This window comes from Notamacropus eugenii, chromosome 1 (genome assembly GCF_028372415.1).
Source record: "Notamacropus eugenii isolate mMacEug1 chromosome 1, mMacEug1.pri_v2, whole genome shotgun sequence".
In the NCBI taxonomy this organism is placed as follows: Eukaryota; Metazoa; Chordata; class Mammalia; order Diprotodontia; family Macropodidae; genus Notamacropus; species Notamacropus eugenii.
Window position 1 is genome coordinate 604,744,140 of NC_092872.1, and position 20,943 is coordinate 604,765,082.

At 34.1% G+C, this 20,943-nt stretch overlaps 1 protein-coding gene across 1 annotated transcript in view; it reads right to left on the bottom strand.

The window, feature by feature from the left end:
- The window catches only part of BCL2L11 (BCL2 like 11), a 48,598-nt gene that overhangs the window by 22,231 nt on the left and 5,424 nt on the right, over positions 1–20,943 (bottom strand). Inside the window, 1 exon segment of the mRNA XM_072636320.1 lies at positions 1,590–1,699. Coding sequence (XP_072492421.1) covers positions 1,590–1,699 — 110 coding nt within the window.

Sequence of the window (20,943 nt, forward strand, 5' to 3'; positions counted from 1 at the left end):
GATTGTAGATTAAAAAAAACAACTCTTCAGAGAAGAGTCATTGGCTTGATACCCACCCTAAAATTGTCCAAAGTACAAAAAAGATTAAGAACCAATCTATACAATCCCTCAAATAATTCAGACCTCACATAAATAGGAAAAATATCCATTATGGAGGAACCTATAACAGAAGATAAGTTATAAAGAGCAACACTAAGTAAAAGAGAGCTTTTCCTATTAGTCTGAAAAAGAGCTAAGAGACAATCAAAACTAATAGGAAAACATGAATAAAGGCACAGAAAAACTTAACTTGAAAATAAAATATCAACACTATACACATCTACTTCATGACCATTAATTACAATAAAAAACATTCAAATTTTTAAATTGTAACTTGGGTCACTTTAAGTACTAACTGAAATGATTCTTTAGTGAAAGCTATTTTAAAAAGATCAGTAACATATTTAAGAAATCCAATTAAGATCTTAACATATAAATGACAGAATAACGAAGAGAGAATCATATGGATAGTTTTCACAAAGTCCATGTATTTTTCCTTAAATAAATAACACAACAGAAAATACCTGCCTGCTTCATACTACATAAAATTCTGCTTTAGGAAAAAAGGTTGACTAAAAGTACAACCATGAAAGAATATGTACTAGATTAGGAATCTGGTTAAAGTATCTGCTCTAACACTAAGCAGCCATGTGTCCTTGGGTAATAAGTCACGATCTGTCTAAGGCACAAGTTTTTCATCTAAGAAGGAACTAGATGAATTCTAAAGGTTTCTACCAACTCTATCCATCCAATTCTAAAGATCATTAAATAGGACACAATTATTATTCACACCAACACAATCCTTACAAATAAGATTATAAATGATTATAATTATAAATGAGAGCAACAAAAAATTCAAATACATATTGATAATTTTAACCCAAAAGTTGACTCTAAAGTTAAATGTCTACAATTTTTTTAAAATAATGAAATTCTTTATCTTAAATAAAATCATGGGTGTTCTCATTGTGAAAGCACTATGAAAACTAATAATACTTAAGAAAAATCACATCACAGAAAATCAATAAAGTCATAGTTCTTTTTTAATCGAACAAGTGTAACACAAATAGTATTTCTAAATGGCACCTGGGTTAAAAATGCTATCTTTCATTTTCATCTTAGCTCTATAAAAACAGTTATACAACTCTAACAAGCTATGGTTATATTGTTAAAGTAGCTAAGGCTGTATATTTAAAGTTTTGAAATTTTATTTGTAGTCAGTCCATAGTTTAAATTCTCTTAATCTTGACCTAAATTATTTTAAATCCTCAAAACTTACATAAGAGTTAAGGCACTGAAACCTTCTGCTAATTTTTTACACACAAACACACACAAAACACCAAAACTAACCATTTGATATGTTTCTTGAATAATACTTTCCAACCAGTATTCATAAAAATAAAACTTGTCATCTCCAAATGTATTTAAAATATTTTGTTAATTTAAATTCCGTAACAGACCACATACATAGGAGGAAATAAAGAAATAAAAGGGTGTATATTTAAGAAACAAAGCCATTAGGCAAAAAGAATAAAGAAAATTTAAGTTACCCTTCTTGGATAATAAGCATTAAACTCATCTCCAATACGTCGCAATTCTTGTGCAATCCAAATTTCTGGCCGCATATCTGCAGGTATTGATTGAGACTGCCTCATGGAAGCTGTGTCAGAACAAAAGAAGAAGGTTGACATTTTCTAAGATGTGTATAAAAAAAAGATACAAAGATAAAAAGAGAATGCTAACTAACATGCCATCTTATTCAAGGCCTTAAGACACCTAATATTAATGACCAGGATCCCAGAAAGAAAACTAATATGTCACTATCTATTATATAACTTAGATTCATATAGAAGGACCATGGATTTTCCATTTTAATGTTTCAAAACTCAGGTTTGAAGTAACAGAAGTTAGTAACATTCTCACAGGCTTTTCATTTTAGAAAGATCATGACTGTTCAAGGTGTGTTACCATTTAAATATAGTTGAAAATTAGTAAAAGATTTTACAAGTTACTATAACACTGAGAAAGAAATAAGCAGAGTTTCTGGGGTTTCAAGTAAATCTCTTCATTGGAATAAATGACCACTCTATTTTTTAAGTTCTATGAGTAGCAATACATTCAAAATCCATTTTACAGATTTTAATATACTTTCATTTATATTTTTTCATTGGAGATTTTACAATAGTACCATTTTGTGTTATTACCCCCATTTTATACCTGTAATAACTAAGGCTCAGCAACTTAGAGTGACTTGCTCAGGCAAATAATAAATAAGGCTGGGACCAGAATTGAGAAACCAATTTAGTATCCTCTTCCACTTGGGAATACCATTCCTTTTTTTTTCGAATGGTTTGTGTTTTGATAACTAAAGAGAACACGTATGAGAAAACTGATGTGGAATAAGATCATAGTATTGGTGCTTAGGTATAGAAAGCATACAGTCTTTGCCAATGCTATTGTGGACTCAATGAAAACAATGTAATTTTATGTTTTGTCTACATAATTTCAAGTAGTTGATAAGCATTCATTTGGTCGTACAAGATACTATACACACTGGATACAACAGCAAAGTCATTTTTCAAAGGACAGAAAAGAGGGAAGTTAGACCTTTCATTAAGCTGTCACTGACATTTATACCAAGTAAATTTATTCATTTGTTAATGAAAACATTAAAAGCTAGGTAGCAGCCAAAAAATGGGGAAGAACCCAAATGTAAGTCACCAAAATATTCCACTACACTCAACATAATGCTCTTCTCATATAGCACGGATTTAAAAAAATAATAATCTTTTAACATAATGAATTTAGGCAAAAAATTCAGTATTACTGGTTTTTACTGCTTTTCTTGTCATGATCTATATAACTCACTTATAAAAAGAGACAAATTAGGAAATGTTCATTCTCAGCACCACAAAGCACTCAAATCTTAAAAGTGCAGTAATAGGATGATCCAGAATGCCACACTGGCACTGATTTATATGTTACGTAATTTCTAAAGAAGATCACTTTTACCTATCCTTTCAATCCATTTTATGGAACATCTAAAATAAATAATGATTGACAATACAGGCCCTGGAGTCAGAAAACCTGGGTTCAAACTCCTCATGGCATTGACTACCTAATGTGACTGCTTCAGTTTCCTCACCTGGAAAATGAGGGAATTGAACTGAATGATCTCTAAGACCTCTTTCTCACATTTAGAATCACATTTAAAAAAAAACCTACAAAAATATAATGTCAACATGCCATCTTACCCAAGGTCTGAAGATACCTACTAACACTCATAGCCAGAATTCCACAAAGTCTAACATACCCCTACCCACTGTATCTATTTTAGAATACTGGCTACCAATTATCAATATTAACTTCTCAAACTTTAGGGACTGAAACAGCAGAAGTTAAAAACGATCTTATACAATTCTCATTTCAGAAAGATCATGACTGTCCAAGGTGTGTTGCCATATAATTATACTTGAAAATATTAGGAGAATAAGTGATATAAAGTGTTTCACAAACCTTAAAGCCCTATTCAAATGCTATCTGTCAAGACTATAAGGGGGGAAATGAACACATTTTCTCAAGAAATTTTAAGTTTCATGTAGAAACACAGCTGTCTTATTTCAAAGTTCTATGTATAACATTCAAAATCTATTTTTATCATTATGTTCAGGCATGGTAGGACTTATTTAGGGTTGTGTTGGTTTTGTCTTTGCACTTCCAGCGTTGAGAAATGCCAAAAACATAGTAGGCACTTAATGACTGCTTACTAAATTAAGCTGATTTATAGGAGGATATGAGTAAGAATTATACCAGATAAGGAGGCCTGGAAAGGTTGTGATCTGCACAAGTGGGTAGGCTATCTACCCTGAGATAACAAATACATTCAAATATAGGGATAAAAGACAAACCAAAATAACACCATCCATATGTATTTGCAGAAAATGTTTAAAAAAAAAATAGAAAAAAATCCTTAAGGAAATTTTGGCATGCCAATAAGATTTAAGGAAGGAAATATTTAAGTGAAGTCATCTGGGTTATGATAAATTCAAGTAAATTGAAAGTTGTTTATTATCATAAAGTACACCTTATAAACTTAAAGATATTAACTTTTATGTGCAAAGACCAATTACCACTAAAAAAGACACCTGATAGAAAACTTCATAGCAGACCTGACAGAGTCACTTCCTTTCCAGGTGTTCAAATTCTTTATAAATACAGCCAAAAATCCTGCTATGCCAAAATCACTACAGTTCTTTCTAGAACTTTTATGTAAGTCAACCACTAGTTCCTCTATGTTATGTGCTATGTACTATCTCTGTTAATACTGTCATTTATATTGCCTGTAAAAAAAGACTAAGCCACAGTACTGAAGAAAAAGTACGCTAACAAAATTTATAAAATAGATATGAAAGAACAAAAATCACGGGCTAATTAGTCAAATTTTAGCATGCAAATGCATTAAATCCCTTTTTGAAAAAAGTCTTTTTATTTTTTTCTTTAAAAAATTAATTTGTCCTCATTTCTACCCCCACCAGCAAATAAAGCCCTCAATAAACAGTTGCACAGACCAGCGAAACCAATTCCCACAGCAGCCTCAAACTATACATCTCTTTCTGCATTTCAAATTTCAAATCCCTTGGATCAGGAAGTGAGTAGTGTTTCATCTTTATTCCTTTGGCCTTTTGGCTTATCACCGTGTGGATAAGAGCTCAAGTCTGTCAAAGTTGTTTTCCTCTACAACACTGTGATTAATGCATATATTGTTCTACTAAGTTCTGTTCACCGTGCTCTGTATCAGTTCATAGAAATCTTCCCAGTTTCCTCTGAAACTGCCCATTTCTTCATTTTTTAATGGAACAGTAACATTTCATTAACATGCTGTAGTTTGTTTAGCTATTACCCAGGAAGACATCCCCTGGTATCCAATTTTTGGCCACCATGAAAAGAACTGTTACAAATGTTTTTGTACATATGTATCTTTTTCTTTCCTTCTAGCATTCATTAGGTTTTAATTACATTATAAACTCCATGAGGGCACAGATCAGGGAAGGTACTGCCTAGTCTGCTTCTTCCAGATCCTAATGAAACTATTTTGAATTTCCATTCAAAAATGTTATTTAAGTGTGTTGTTTTGTGAAGACTAGTCTGATTTTTAATTGGGAGTATCATAAAATCGGGCAGTTCATATCACAAGTTAGTTTATAAAAAGTTGCACATAACCAGGGAATCACTGTGTATTCTAAGTATTTACATCCAACAATAACAGAACCTAAATTCAAATCCAAGTTCTGTTATTTGTGTATGATCTTTGGACAAATCATTTACTCTCTCAAGTTTCTTCAATTATAAAAAAAACAAGTGAATTTAACCAGATTAAACTCTAAGATTCCTTACAGATTTATAAAGTTTGTTATAACCTAAAAGGCTAAAACTAGAAGCGGAACTCGGAGATCATCCAAGTTAACCTGCCCAATTTGGAAAACAAGGAAATTTTGGGAAAGTGTAGAGAACATTAAAATACAAAGTGATGTTTAGGAAAATTAGCCATAGATTTTTCATAAGCTCATGAACTCTCTAAGTTCAGACTTACAAACTCTTGTAAGACTGACACAAGAAGAAACAAAAACAGGAGACCCAGGAATAAGGAAAGGAAAAGAGATGCTTTATCTTTGATTTCTATGGTAACTCTCTTTGTGATAGCTGGCAAAGAAGACGAAGTGAAAAGAAGACATCAATAGCTGTGAAAAGCTAGAAGGATCTTTTTTTAATGCTGCCCTAATCTAATGTGAGAAGTTAAAAGTACAAACCTCACCGAAAACGCTGTCTTTCAAGAGATGACTTGAACTAAGTGTGGTTTAGCTTATCACTAACATTTATGGATTAGTTTAAAACGTACCGAAGTGTTTGCCTCTTTCAGAACACGCTTTATAAAAATAACCCACTTTCCCATGTAATATAAACTGTCAGACTCAGCAGGTTAATGGCGAGGGGGCTGGGATTGGAATCACAGAGACCTAAATTCACATCCCAAATTCAGACATTTAGTAGCAGTGTGACCCTGGCTAAGCCACTTTTAGACTCCCTACTTACCTACTAAATCACAAACAGTATATGATTTTGGATGCAGGGAATTTCTCATAGAGTAATTCCCTCTGTTGAATCACAGTTTATTCCTATGCTTTTCTGAATAAAACTTTATTGTGACAGAAAGCAAAGATGTGTGGTGACCTATCTCCACCTACCACATTTATGGCATAGACCTGCTAGTTTGGACTGACAAGACAAGCAGGACACCTGACACCATCTGGTGGCAGCATACCCTAAATGCAGTTCCATTCTTCTGAATATTAAATAAATCTTATTAAACTTGAATGTACAAGTTTATAAAGTGATACCATATGTTACACTCCTGCTGAATTAAAGACATAAATGTTTGAAAAGAAAATAACTTTTAAAAAGTCAGTATCAAAATATAGTACATACGTCAAGAACTAGCTCTTCTGAATAAAGAATTTCATAAACAATAAAGAAATTTTACATATCATACAACTGACACAACTCTTTTCATTAACCTCATTTAAGACAGTTAAATTTAAGTAATAGTACATCTGTAGTAAAAGAATAAATATAAAAAGATATACAAGAGAATGGATCAAGCTAGATGACTAGCCTAATCGTTCAACTGGTTAGAACAAGATACCAGTATTAAAAGTTCTTATTCTCTTAAAGTTCAGTTTTATTCTATTCCAGAGTTACATACAGCACCCATAACCGTGGCTAGATATTGGACAAATGGGACCTGGGAGAAGTTTAGCTTAAATCACCAATACTGAAAAAAATATTTCACACCAGTCAGTCAGTATTATATTTGTATATATCTTTCTTCCAATTTCCCTTTTTTTAGCCAAAGATCTGATCATTTCACTTCTTTGGTCAAAATTCTTCAACAGGTCCCAGTCCCTATCTGCCTACTGAGGCAAATTCAAATTGCTTTATCTGGCATTCAAGGCCCTCTACAATCTACTTCCACTGAACTTCTCCAGCCTTTCCCCACTACTTACTTCCATGCATACTACAAATCTGTATTTTCTTGCCTTTTTCCTTAGAATGCTTCCTTATCCCCCACCTCCAACTAGAGAACTCCTGACATTTAAAGTCCCATTAAGACTGTACTCTTCTTCATGAAACTTTCCCTGCTTCCTCTTAAGATGACCTTTCCTTCTAAGATCTCACATAGCACCTTAAACCTCTATTTAACTTGGTATTTGTAGGAGTTAAAAGTTATGCCTATAAAAGCATGAATCTAGTAATCATACCTTTGGATTCATATTTCAACACACTTGCAAAACATGCATATATTTTACACCAATCCAGAATTTCAGTGAATTTAATATTAATTTTATTCAAAATAGTTTATGTCTCCCATACCCTACAAACAAAAGAGAAAATCCTATTGGCAAAGGGTATGTTGGGTTCATTTTTGCACATGAAAAATATGGCCCTAGTATTTTAAGATTACATTTTTTCCCATCAAACTGACCTCAATTAATTTTTTTAATGAATTTTTATTTCTTTTGTTTTAAAAGATCACTTACATTTCAAAATGTACCAAACCTTTCCCTTTCCCCCTCCTAGAAAGTAATCTCTTACAAAAAAGAAAAACCATTAAGCAAAACTAAGTAACACATTGAAAAACTGACATTATCTGTAGTGTTCCACTGTCCCCTACCACTGCACAGAAGGGAGTTTTCATATCATCCCACTTCAATGTTTTTGTTTTTCTTTCCTTTCATGTCATTTTTAGTTGTAGATACTTGTTTCCTGGTTCTACTTACTTCACTTAGCATGCATTCATGTAAGTCTTTCTATGTTTCTCTGTATCCATCATTTCTTAAGAATACCTTAATCTGCCATTACATTCTTTGCTATTACAAAGAAGCGATGCTATAAATATCTGGTTGTATACATAGTCTTCCTTTTTATCACCAATTTCCTTGGATATGACTAGCAGTGGAATCTCTGGGTCAAAAGGGTATGGTCATTTTTAGTCACTCTCTACAAATAATTCCAAAATACTTTCTGGAATGTCTGGACTACTTCACAGCTCCAGCAAGTGAATCAATATGACCATCTTCCTGAGACCTTTAAAATTCAGGCTATATAACCATTCAAGGTTTTTTTTTATAATATAGGGTATAAAATGTTGGCCAAAATTTAATTTCTACCAGATTTTTTTTTCTAGTTTTCCCATCAATTCCTTTCAAGTAGGCAGTTCTTTCTAAGATACCTTATGTTTTCAAGTATGTTATATACTGGATGACTTAGTCCAAATATTCCTGCTTTTTCCTTATCTTTGCTTTTTGAAACCAGTACCAATTTCTAAAATTACTGATTCATAATACAAATCTAGCAATTATAGTTAATGATATATAAGTATATTCATTTTCATTTCTACTTTTCTTCATTATTTCTCTTGATTAAAAAAATACTACTTTTCCAAAGAAATCATCTTTATTTCCTAGCTCTGTAAAGTATCCCTTTGGTTATCTAGTATAGTCCTAAATCTGTAAATTAATTTCAATAGTATTATTATACTGGCATAGCCAAACAGTGAACAATGAATATCCAAACAATTATTCATATTTTATCTATATAGGTATCAAGTGGTATGAAGAAACTTTAAAGAACGCAATAAAAGCCATTATTAACATAAAACTATTCCAAAGGTAAAATGGATAGTGAAAATTTTCAATAGTTATATGGCTGCCTCTAATCCTGCTGGAAAAATTTATTGTTAAGCTACAATGCTCTTTGGCTACAGTTTTCTTCTTTTTCCCTGGAGTGAACGGTATCGATCACAATATAAGGTATTGGTTTGAGGCATGAGACTTGTTAGAAAACTTTTTTTCTTAAAGAAAAGATGCAAATGGGCAGTTCTCTGTCACTTATGGAATGGTATTTCTCTAAGGCAAAAAAAGCCGTTTTGTTGCCCAATATAAAATCCATAAATTATACACACACATTTCTGAGCAAGTCAATGTTCCCACTCATAAGTTAATTTCAAATCATAAAAGCTCTTCAATGCAGGAAATTAATATCGTGGTTAAGTGGTTGATAGTGAAATCAATCTGGCACTTTCAGAAAGGACTTTCTCTAGTGCTGTCAGCAAGTGCAAGATCAAAAATCGAGTGTCATCACAATTAGCTGAAGCAACAAAGATAAACTTTTCAAGTTCATTTCAACACTTGATAGCTTTCAAAAACAGCTCATGCACTAAGTATTTTAGTCATAGCATTACACACACTGCAACTGTTTGGAAGGAATGTAGTGCTCTGTCAAAGATACTGGGGAGGAGAAAAAAAAGGATGGAGGTAATTTTATCAGAAATTTTTAAAAATAATTTTTTAAACTTTTATTAATGCAGTTTTACCCCTCTGCAAAAAAGAGAGAAGTATGTTTTATTATCTGTTCTCCAGGACCATTATTGTTTTTTAAATCATGCAAGAATTCAGCTTCCCTTTTAATGTTCTTTTCATTTCCTTTACTGTATTGCTTCTTTTAATACAACTTATTTCACTGTTTCAGTTCATTCAAATCCTCCCATATTTTTCTCATATTCTCCGTATTCCAACATTTAAAATAGATAATCTCCATGTATAACTAATATTACTTATATGAAATCAAGATTACTATTTGAAAATCATCTTCCATGTCACATATGCTACACAACTCAATTTGATATAACTGAAAAAAGAAAAAATGATTGTCATGTTCCTAGTACAAGATTCCATATTTAAGGTTATAATATAAAACAGCAGCAAAACAGTAATTAAAAAATGAAAATCCCATTACAAACTAATTTTACTACAGTAACTACGTGGTTGTCCTCTAAAAATTAGTTCCTATTACTAGGGCTTCAAGTCTGGTGCTTTTTGATAACAGAAATTTTCTTTTAAGAATATGCTTCTGATGAAAAATTGCTATCTGCCTCCAGAAAGAGAACTGATGAACTCTGTAGACAATCTGAAGTATAATTTTCTCACTTTCTTTATTTCTCTTTTTTTCTGCCACATGTCTAATATGGAAATGTGTTTTACATGATTTCGCATGTATACCTGATATACTATTACTTGCCTTCTCAGCAGGTAGAGGAAGATTAGGAAAGGGACAAAATTTGGAACTCAAAAAAAAAAGTTAAGCATAAATAATAAATGTTTTAAAATTAAAAAAGGAAAATGCTTTCATAAACCAACAATTAGAATCAAATATTTCTCCCATAAGAGTATTTTTTCTAAAACTTGGAGGTCCCTACCTGTACCAATTTTGATAGATTACCAGATAAGGAATAAAAAGTATTAGAAACAATAAGTAATTTTCAACTCTTACAATTACTTTACTGGTGTGTGTGTGTGTGTGTGTGTGTGTGTGTGTGTGTGTGTGCGTGTGTGTGTAATATACATACAGTCACATGAATTTTGAACAGTAGTTAAAAAAAAAAACCACTGCTGGAATAAATCACTGTAAGAAGAAAAAATGTCTTATGGAAAATAGCCAGTGTTTTTATCCAATCATGGACTAAGAAACCTAAAATAAGCTGCTTTCATCAAAGTCTAGACTAACCATTTACAAACTGCCAAACTAAAAGACCATAAAAGCTGATAGAAGCCTATATTTTGGAATTCTAATGATTCTATTCCACCCTTCTACATCCTTTGTCTCAAATACTAATGACAGGTTGGGTTGTTTCAAAAATCAATATATACTTTTTTTATTTCAAGATTTTTCTTTTACATGAGCAGATGACCTTTAGGGGCTGAAGGCAGCACAGTCCAGCACTTAAACTTCATTGACAAAAGAGAGAGGTGTCCTCAGAAGAAATACTCAATGCAAGTAATTTTAGTCTGGCACCTAATAGACTTAAGTTGCCTGGTGTACTGAGGAGCTTAATACTTTGCCCAGAGTCACAAAATCTACCTATACTGAAGGTAGAATTTGATTTGAGGTCAAGACTAGTCACCTGTACCAAATTACTTGAGGAATTTATCATTTATCACTAATCCCTCATCAAGTCTAGAATTCAAAACTATCACTTTTATTTAGATAGTCAATAAAAACAAAAATTCTACCTTCCTATCCCAGTGCTCTACCCACTGCACTACCAAGTGCCCAATGTGAGCCTAGGCAAGTCATTTCAACGCTCAGTGCACCCCAGGCAACTCTGTAAGTTGCAAAGTAAATGCACATCTGCATTGGTAGAAGGAGGTCCCTCAAATGAGGCTAAAAACAACAACAACAAAAAAAGAAACTTCATTTAAAAACCATAAACCAAAATATTTTTAAGTGTGGCTTTTAAGAGCTTCCAATAAAAGAAAACTGTGAACACGGGTGTTTAATTTTTCTCTGCAAGAAACGAGTCAAAGAATAAATGAATGTGTTGATGCCAAGATGTTAAAGTTGATTATGTAAACATCTGGTTTCATCAGTTCCATCTTCAGTTTAAAAAATAGATGACTTTTCAGATGAAAATGACTTGAGTTTATATGCCTGTGATTAAAACACTATACTTTAACTTACAAAATCCTAACTGATCTAGAGCATTTTTTTTTTTTACTTATAATATCAAACCCTTGAAGTTTATCCCTCTTAAAGATGAGATGTTCCTTTGTATAAGAAGATCTTTCTCCTGGTTGCTTGAAGAATTTGGTATTTTTCATTGGAACTTGTAAATTTTCTTGGAGTATGCAGCCTCATTTTTTTAATCCCCTGAAGGTGATTTATGGAATTATTTGAATAGTAATCTGTTTTCTGTGTTCAAAAGTTCTGGGCAATTTTCTTCTATTATTTCTTTCTTTATGGTGTTTAGGTTTTTTGACCTGTCATATTCTTCTGGGAGACCTATAATAGTGTGTCTCCCTAAACATTACATCTTCAAGATCAATGTTTTTTGTTTGGAGATCCTACCTTCTTCTAACATTTTGCTTTCTTGATTTTCTTCTTTCAGATTGTCTTCACTTCTGTACATTTGTATTCTCAATTTTGTATTCTCTTTTGTTTCTTTGGTAATGCTTGCCACAATGGATTCAAGCTTTTCTGATTCTGCCAATTATTTCTGCCGTGCAGGCCATTAATTATGCTTTCACAATTTTTATCTTTCTTTTAAACCATTTAGAAACACTGGATGCTCTCTTGGGAATCCACAGGATCCTCTGTTTCATCAAGTGTTAGGCCTCATTTTCCTTTGTTTTTCAATATTTATTTGTAGATTTCTGGATTCTTTTACATGATCTGGTGGCCATATTCTCTTTTGTTATTAATATCTTCCCTGTTGCTTTATCTGCTTAGGCTCAAAGGTTTTAAATTGAGTTTTCTTCCTCCTGAGATCTTAGGTGATATTAGTTGAGTTTTTTCCTTCCATACCCCCTTCCTCACTTTCTGACTTCTGTTCCTTTAATGCTTATTTCCGTAGGGGCTGGACCTCAAAGCTATCTTAGCCTCTTTTAAGGACACAGGACTCCAGCTGTGACACAAATTACTTCTCAGTTAACAGAACTAGACTCAGCTAGATGTTGGGCTTTTTCCCTTAGGCATAGTGGAATGTCTCTCCCCCTGTTTCCACTGTTCTTCAGTTCTTTGCATTCTGTTGCAACACAGAGCACTGTCATAATACTGTCCTAGTCCAAGTCACCTTCTGCCTTTTGACTTTTGAAGCACTTGGAGGAGAGGGGTATGCAGTTGAGTTCTATTGCAAACCTAAAGATTGGCTAGTACAGATTGTGACCTCTCAAACGTTTACTTTTAAACTAAACTCTACACACTAATTCTAACCTATACCTGCCTAAATTATTCTAAAAATAAATTGTTTTGAATATGAAAATACTAAGTTGTATACTTCATAACTTCAAAGATGTTATTTCACTGATTTAATCTATTCCTTTCCCCAAAATTGATTACAACTCCTCTTTGGTTTAGTAAATCATCTTTAAGAGTTGATATATGTAGCCAGAAAAAAAAATTCATCAGTTGCTAAACTCCTGGTGATGATTCTCTTCAAGTTTAGCTAGGTTGATGACCATCAGTCATTAAGATGCATTAAGGATCTATGTGTCAGGTACTGTGGATCCTCAGGTGAGGATCCACTACCAGGCTCATACTCAAAGGATTTTTAGTTTGGTAGTACTTGCCAAAACAATTTAAGTGTCAATTACAGGAGAAATCAGCATTTCTCTTTAATCCCCCTTCCCCAGAACAATGGTAACAAGACTAGTTTTATAGCAATATAAAAACTGCAGAGTCAGTATGACAGAGCAGAAAGAAATCTATCATGGATGAAGAAAAACTAGGATAAATACTGCCTATGACATATACTGACCCTGGGCAACAAAATCCCTCCACCTGCCTTGCCCCAGACAACTCGAGTTGCAAAGCAGATGTCAATATGCACTGGTAGAAGGTATTTATTTCCTCACAGGGACTTCCCCAGAGTTCTAAAATTGCAGATATAGACCAAAAAAGGGGGAAAAATAAAGGGGAAAAAGACAACATTTGAATTGCATTATCTTCTCCATGAAGTACACTAGAAGCATCAGTATGTTAATATTGTTTAAAATTTCAATAAGAGTATCATATATATTAAACCTATTGTTACAAGAGTAAGTGCTGAATCTTGATGGCTATAAGGACAAGTTCTAATAAAATAATAAAATTTGGCACTCAAAAAGTTGTCAAGTTTTAACTATTTTAATTGTGAAAATACATCTACTCTAAGAGATTAACTCTGCTTAAGCACTTAAGAATTAGAATCACTATACAAAAAAGCAAAAATAGTAATTCATTAACATAAATACACAGTTAACCATTGAGTTCAACATAAATTTTCTATGAAAGACAGAATCGTTCTAATTTCATAGGAGTTGTATAGAAGGTAGTTTTTATCCTCCCTCTCTAAGTAGGCATAAACCAAAGCACCACTAGGCACATTCAAAAATAACTTCAGACAACTAATGGACAGTAGTTCTACTCCTGACAAAACTGAGCTGTATGTCTCATCTGTTCTTATCATCTAATGAGGTGATGTGTATTTGTTTCCCTACAAATGATTATTTCTAGTTAAGAAGGAAAAAGTCCTTCAATGGGTTCCAACCAAAAGGCTCAAAATACCTGACCAAAGCAAGCTGAAAATAAAGATTTTTAAAATTCCAAACCAATCTTTTCTGAATACTGAATTATACTTCTAAATTCACACATATTCTAATACTGTTTACAAGCCACTTCTTATTTAATTTTTACTGAAGATTTATGACTAAAAATCCCCATAAAGTCTAGCGTCTAGTGATCAACTAAGTTTCTCACTAGGCATTCAATAGTAATGGATCTGACCACCTTCTACAAGGCTACTTCACCTAAACACACTAAGGAGATGAGTTGTCTATTGTACAAAATGGGGGGGGAGGGAACAACCCAATAGTATATCTGTTTATCATCCAGAAAAAACAAAACCCCCTTGCTTTTTCTGGTATGGTTTTCTGTCCCATAGGTTGGCTATTCCCTGACTTGCTTCCCACAGCTGGTATCCTTTTTTTTTTTTTTTTTTTTACCTCAGCTATTCTCTGGCCTCTTACACCTCGCCCCCTCCCCTCAACAAAAATGTTCTGGTAGCTAAAACTTTCCAGGTTCTACCTCACTGTTATCTCCCTGTCTGTGACCTCAGGGATGGGAAACCAATCAGACTCATTTAAACCTGACCCTTCCCCTTCCACTAACACCTAAGTTACTCTAATGTATGTTTTTGGGGTTGACTTGAGCTCTCTAGAAGCTTCCATGAGGCGAACATGTATCCAAGAACTCAAGGGTTAATGGACTCATTCCTCTTGCCAGGGCCTCAAGAGCACCATGTCTGAGATTTCCAAGCAACATCCCTTGTATTTCCTCCTAGTCCTATTTTGAAAGTTCAAGATGTTGACCCAGCATGAAGAAGTTAGTAGGATGCCCCAGTCTGGACATATCAGTGTTATTCCAAGAAGAAAGCAGTGGTATCCCTTGGACTGCCCAAGCACCCTTTCCATGTCGTCCCTGCCTCCTGCTGCATTGCGTGTCTCCAGTTAAATAACGAATTTCCTTTGATTATGCCAAATAAAAGAGCCTACTGCTTTCAGCATTTACTGGTTCATCCAATTCTTTTGGAAGCCCTTGAAATCCTAGCAATGGACCTGTCAATATCACATACATTCATATTTACGAACAATTTTCGATAGTCATCTCTAAATCAATTGTGCCATTACTTATTTAATAACCATCACCAGAATCTTTAAGCCAGAAGAAAATGAGTTGAAGCTTTGACATGAGGGTGGGGGGCAGAGGGGAATAACTATCCTCTCACCAAGTTTATAAACTCTTTGAAATCTCTGCAGGAATCTGGAAGGTGAAACTTGTCAATATAGAACCTCACTGTGGTATTGACAAATATTTAGCTTTCAGACACACTTGGTCCACACTACTAAAGTGGAATCAATTTTAATACTTGGAACTGCTCCAACAAGCCAGTTCCAGACTATCCACTTATATCCAAAGAGCCTAGAGGAGGATTAGTTTCTAAGCTCTTATCCGTAATTCACCTTATACCTAAGATTCTGTGTACCTCCCCTGAATTGGACTGTACTTTCTCTTTTAACAGTCTATTTCAATTTGACATACAAGTAAGAACTTCCTTAGATAAACATTTGACTTTATATAAATTAAAGACTAGAGGGGTTTCACTTTTAATCACATATAAATGGGTAGTAAGAGAGAAATAAGTCAATGGATTATAGGTGTAGAACTAGAAGGTGGTCAAAGAGGGCAAAGAAAGTACTTTTAGCTTCTTTTTAAACAAGTCCTTTACTTCCTCTATACAACATTCTAAGTACATCATACTACTAGTTTTATTGATTATTCTGAAGTAGAGATAATAATGAACCTGGTCTTTCATATGTGACAGGAGAACTACATCAAGTGACTTGATCTAAGAATCATTTATAAATCCTGAATTCCTACTATCTCTAAGGAACTGGAACTAAACATGAAATAAATTCTATTTCTTGACTGTAACAGCTAATATCATACCTGTCATTACTACATATTCTTTAAGATAGAAATATTTTTAAAACTATTAACTTAGTCATTCATTTAAAAGTCTGAATCAATTTTTTTCCTAATGTTTCTCACTGGGAGGTGAATTTTCCTCCAGTGCAGTATCTATACCCCTTGAAGTACTCTAATAACTACAGTCACAGACTCTTTCCAAGAGAAAGCAAGTGGTATATTTTCCCTATCATGCCTAGTAATCTTTTCAGCTGCTATCATAACTCACTGGCTAAACAAAAGGGAAGTGACAAAGCAAGCAGATCACGGAAAAACAATGATGTCAGAGCTTAGAGATCATGCATTCAGGGCCAGAGATGACAAAATCATGGCTCAAAGAGTAGAAGTAATTTGCTCAAGGTTACGAGAATGGACGAAGCTCTAAGTTCCAGGGTCCCTTCACAACATAGTGACTCACATTAAACTTTAGTGCTTCAACAGGGACAACATCATTCAGACTGAACAATCGTATGTACACGCACGCACGCGCACACACACACACATATAAAATAGTTTGGACAAGATATCAGTATCAACCCAGATGGTAGTACACCTCAAGGTTTAGTTCTTGGTGCCGTCTGGCTTAACTTTGTAAATCAATAGGATGGAGGAAAATTTAGTTACCACACTTCTAATCCGCAGATAACACTAACCTGAGAGGGATGGCCAGCGGTACAATGAATAACAGTAGTGAAATGCAAAACTCTTGACAGACCCGGTCTATTTTTCCACCCTAATAAGATGTAACAATGAAGAGAGATACAAATTCTTGTATTTTAAGTTTTCAAAAAAGTAAACCACACAAGTATACTATAGAGGAGACCTGGCTTAGTAACCAGGAACTGAGATTAAAAATATTTAGTTTTGGCCCAAAATGAAGTAATGTGAAGGGGACGCTTAAAAAGGTGAATGCATTCTTACAATGCATTAATAGAAATACAATATTCAGAACATGAATGTTAACAGTCCTGGTTAGAACACACACAGAGCATCACATTCCATTCTCTATCACAATTAAGGCAGACACTGGAAAACAGTGGACTAAGTCTAGCCAACAGCAACTAACGCAACATGAAGGCCAGACACCATGTCCTATGGGAATTATCTGAAGGGACTGAGAAAAAGGTTAGCATGACCATCATCCTCAGATGTATGAAAGGCTACATGAAGAAAAGGCATTAAGGCTTATACCTGGAACTTCCGAAGAAGAGAAGCACGACTCATGGTTAGACTGTTTCCATACAGATGATTCTTAGTATTTACCTACCACAGTCTCTCTGGTGACCTCCAGTCTCATGTCTCCAACTGCCTATTAGACAACTAGTATCAAATGTTCTATGAACACCTTAAACTCAACACATCCAAAACAGAACGTATTACCTTTTTCCCCATTACTGTCAAGGGCACCACCACCTTCACTGTAGCCAAGGCTCAAAGCTTAAGTGTCATTCTTGACTCCACAGTCTGTCTTAGCTCTCATATCCAATCAGTTGCCAAATCCTGTGGTTCTATCCTCATAACATCTCATACATGCCTCCTTCTCTCCTCTAACACTGCCTTCACTCTGGTATAGGCCTTCATCGCCTCATGCTAGGGTTACTGCAACAGTCTTCTGCAGGATCTCCCTCCTTTTATCCGCTCCAGTCTGCCCTCCAAAAACCTGCCAAAGTTCAAATTTGACCATGTTAACCCCCACCCCTTTCAAAAACTCTAGTGTCTCCCTATTACTTCCAGAATTAAATATAAAATTCTGTTTGGGTTTTAAAGTATTACAACCTGCCCCCCTCCTACTTCTTTCTTATACCTTTTCCCCTCTCCCCAAATAATCCAGGGACACTAGCCACTTTTCTGTTCCTGGAACACAGTATTCCATCTCCCAATAGTGCATTTTCATTCTGTGCCTGCAATTCTCTCCTTCCTTATCTCTTCTTCCTGCCTTCCCTCAAGCTTCAGCTAAAATTCCATCTTCTGAAAGAAGCCTTTCCTGGTCTCCCTTAACACCAGTGCCTTCTCTGTTAGATGATCTCTAATACATAGTTGTTTGTATGTTATCTCCCTTGTGGTACTGTTTTTTCCTTTCTTTGCATTCTCAGTATTTAGCACAGTTCCTGACACATAGGAGGCACTTAATAAATGCTTGCTGATTTGACTTGACAAATTTCTGTTCAACATAGGAGTAACATTCTAAAACTTGGAACGGTTCAAAAGAAGAATGGGTTGTCTTACAAAATAGTGAGCTCCTCATTACTGGAAATCTTTAAGAGCTCCATGATTATCAAACAAGAATGCTATAGAGGAGAGGGTTCTTGACTTAGGTGGAAATTTTGGGATGAAACAACTTCTAGCAGATCCTTTTAATTCTACAACTTTTTCCATTATAGATCAAAGAAGCACATCTATCAGATTCTCTTATAGAACATAAGCTCCTTCATGGGAGGGGACTGTTTCTGTCTTTGTAGCTCTGATGCATGGCATACTGTAGGTGCCGAATAAATAGTTTCTGACTAATTCACAGTTTCCAAACAGAAGAAGGTATGTTACACTTTAACAAAACTCAATATACAAAAATTACAAATATTAAAACTTATAAATTGGGTAGTAATGTTCTCACTGCAAAAAAAAAAAAATTCTATTTTATAAAATAATTTATCATGGTCTTCCTTTAAATAGTGAATAAGTTAAAACTTGAATTGATTTACAAACACTTGATCCACAGACCTCCTATTAGGGACACATCACTACATAAACACTCATGAAAAATCAATATATTTCAAAACTTTCTAACATTGCATGTGAGTAGGTTCTCACCAGTTTAAGTCTCTGAAAATAAGCATTTACAGAACATCAATGAACCGAAAGAAACAGTGCTAAATAATCTCAAAGATGCCAGAGGGCGAGTGACTGGACTTGTAGCTTCATTGGTAAAGGAAAGGTCCTCTATCAATAGAGAATAACACCTTCTCTACAAGTTCAGTCTGAAAGAGCTGCCGAGAACATGCAGATCACTCAGTGACTTAGCCAGCATCATGCTGTGAACATTAGGCCAGGTCTAGAATCCAGACTTTCTGAGTCTAAAAAGCCAGCTCTCTGTCCACACTGCCTTGCTTTATTTCTAAATTGCTACAATTTTATGCAAAGTATATAGTGGTAGATTAAGGGGAAGAGGAATAATTTCTACAACTTCAAATTGCTTGATTGTCAGAAATGCAACTAATATTAATTGCCTTTATCTGCTTATATAAAAAAGGTTTAAAAATAGGGTCACTGAAGAATCACATCAACAAATGTGCCTTTCTTTGATTTTCTTAGGTGAAAAACACTCCCCAGTAATTAATAATGTGATTACAGGAGAAAAATTGCACTCTTTTCCCTTCAATTAGGACTTGGAAAAAATGAATTTGACTTAGTATCTATTATAAGAAACATTTTAAGGAAGATGAGAACTATCACAACAGAATAGGTACTATATGCCAAGGTATTTTTCAAAGCAAATTTCCCCATCAGGTAGCTCATAATCAACAAGGTAAAACTGGTAAATGACATCTTAGATAATATAGCTAATTCTGTAAGGCTTATTTAATTTTAAAGGATCTTGACCTACAAAAACATCTAAAGAAAAAAGGAACATATGGAAAAAATACCAGAACAGACCCAACTGTTAATCACTTGACTTTTTATAAATCAATCACAAAATGCTTAAGAGCATATTTGTCAAACACCACTCAAATGGAACAGTTCCAACTTGTACATGAGTTTTTACAGTCTACAGATGTAATTTAATTTCTGCAAGTTGAATATGGGATTCCTGTCCTCTCTTCTTCATTCACAATAGCACCACTGCGCTTTATTTTTATTTTATATTATATTTTATTATCTAAGCTACTGATTAGGTATGGGAGAGAAGACATTTTATGGACTCTACTGTGTAGAATGTTTCAGTCAGTACAAAATAAATGATATTAAAAGCTGTCTTATGAGTATATGTTATATACTAGAATTCAACACTTTTTAAATGTAACTATTCATGTGTCAATTGGGGGGAAATTCATATATAATATACTGCAAGGAAATATAAATACTATTTTTCTTGAAGTTGATGGAGATAAATAATTTCAAAAGTTTGCCATTCAACAGCCCTCATTCCTAAGAGAGCCCTGGGAAAGATCAAATTCCTAACTAGTTATTTTTCAATTTCTAACCTTCCTCTTTTTCCACTTGTTTCATGGTACAGTAGGAAGAGCAATTACTCCTCAGAAGGCCTAAGGTTTTTGCGATGCTCAGATGTGAGAAGAGACAGAAGTGCTTTGCAAACTTTAAAGTGTACCTAACTGTCGGTAAGTAGTATTATTATATGAGTTTCAGATCTCCCACTTACCAGCAGGGTCACCTCAAGAGTCACTCAATACTCCTCAGCCTCTATTTCCTCAACTCTGAAATGCAGATGATATCTCCACTGATATTTACATAATGCTTAACATTCTGCAAAGCACTTTCCATACATCCCCTCATTTAAGCTTTTGGTGACTTAGAAAGCAAAAGTATTATACTCATTTTGGCAGTAAGGAAACTGAGGCTTATCTAAATGAAGTCATCCAGGATAACACAACGAGTGAATGTGAGAAGCAAGAAGTCAAGCACATGATCCAACCCACTGAAAATGTTACACCAATGCCAGGCAAGATTGTTATAGGGAACCAAGGAAATCATATATGTAATGTCTTTTCTTGAACATGATATAATATGGCTACCTTTTAAAAAACAAATAGTTCAAGCTTCTAACCTAAGTAA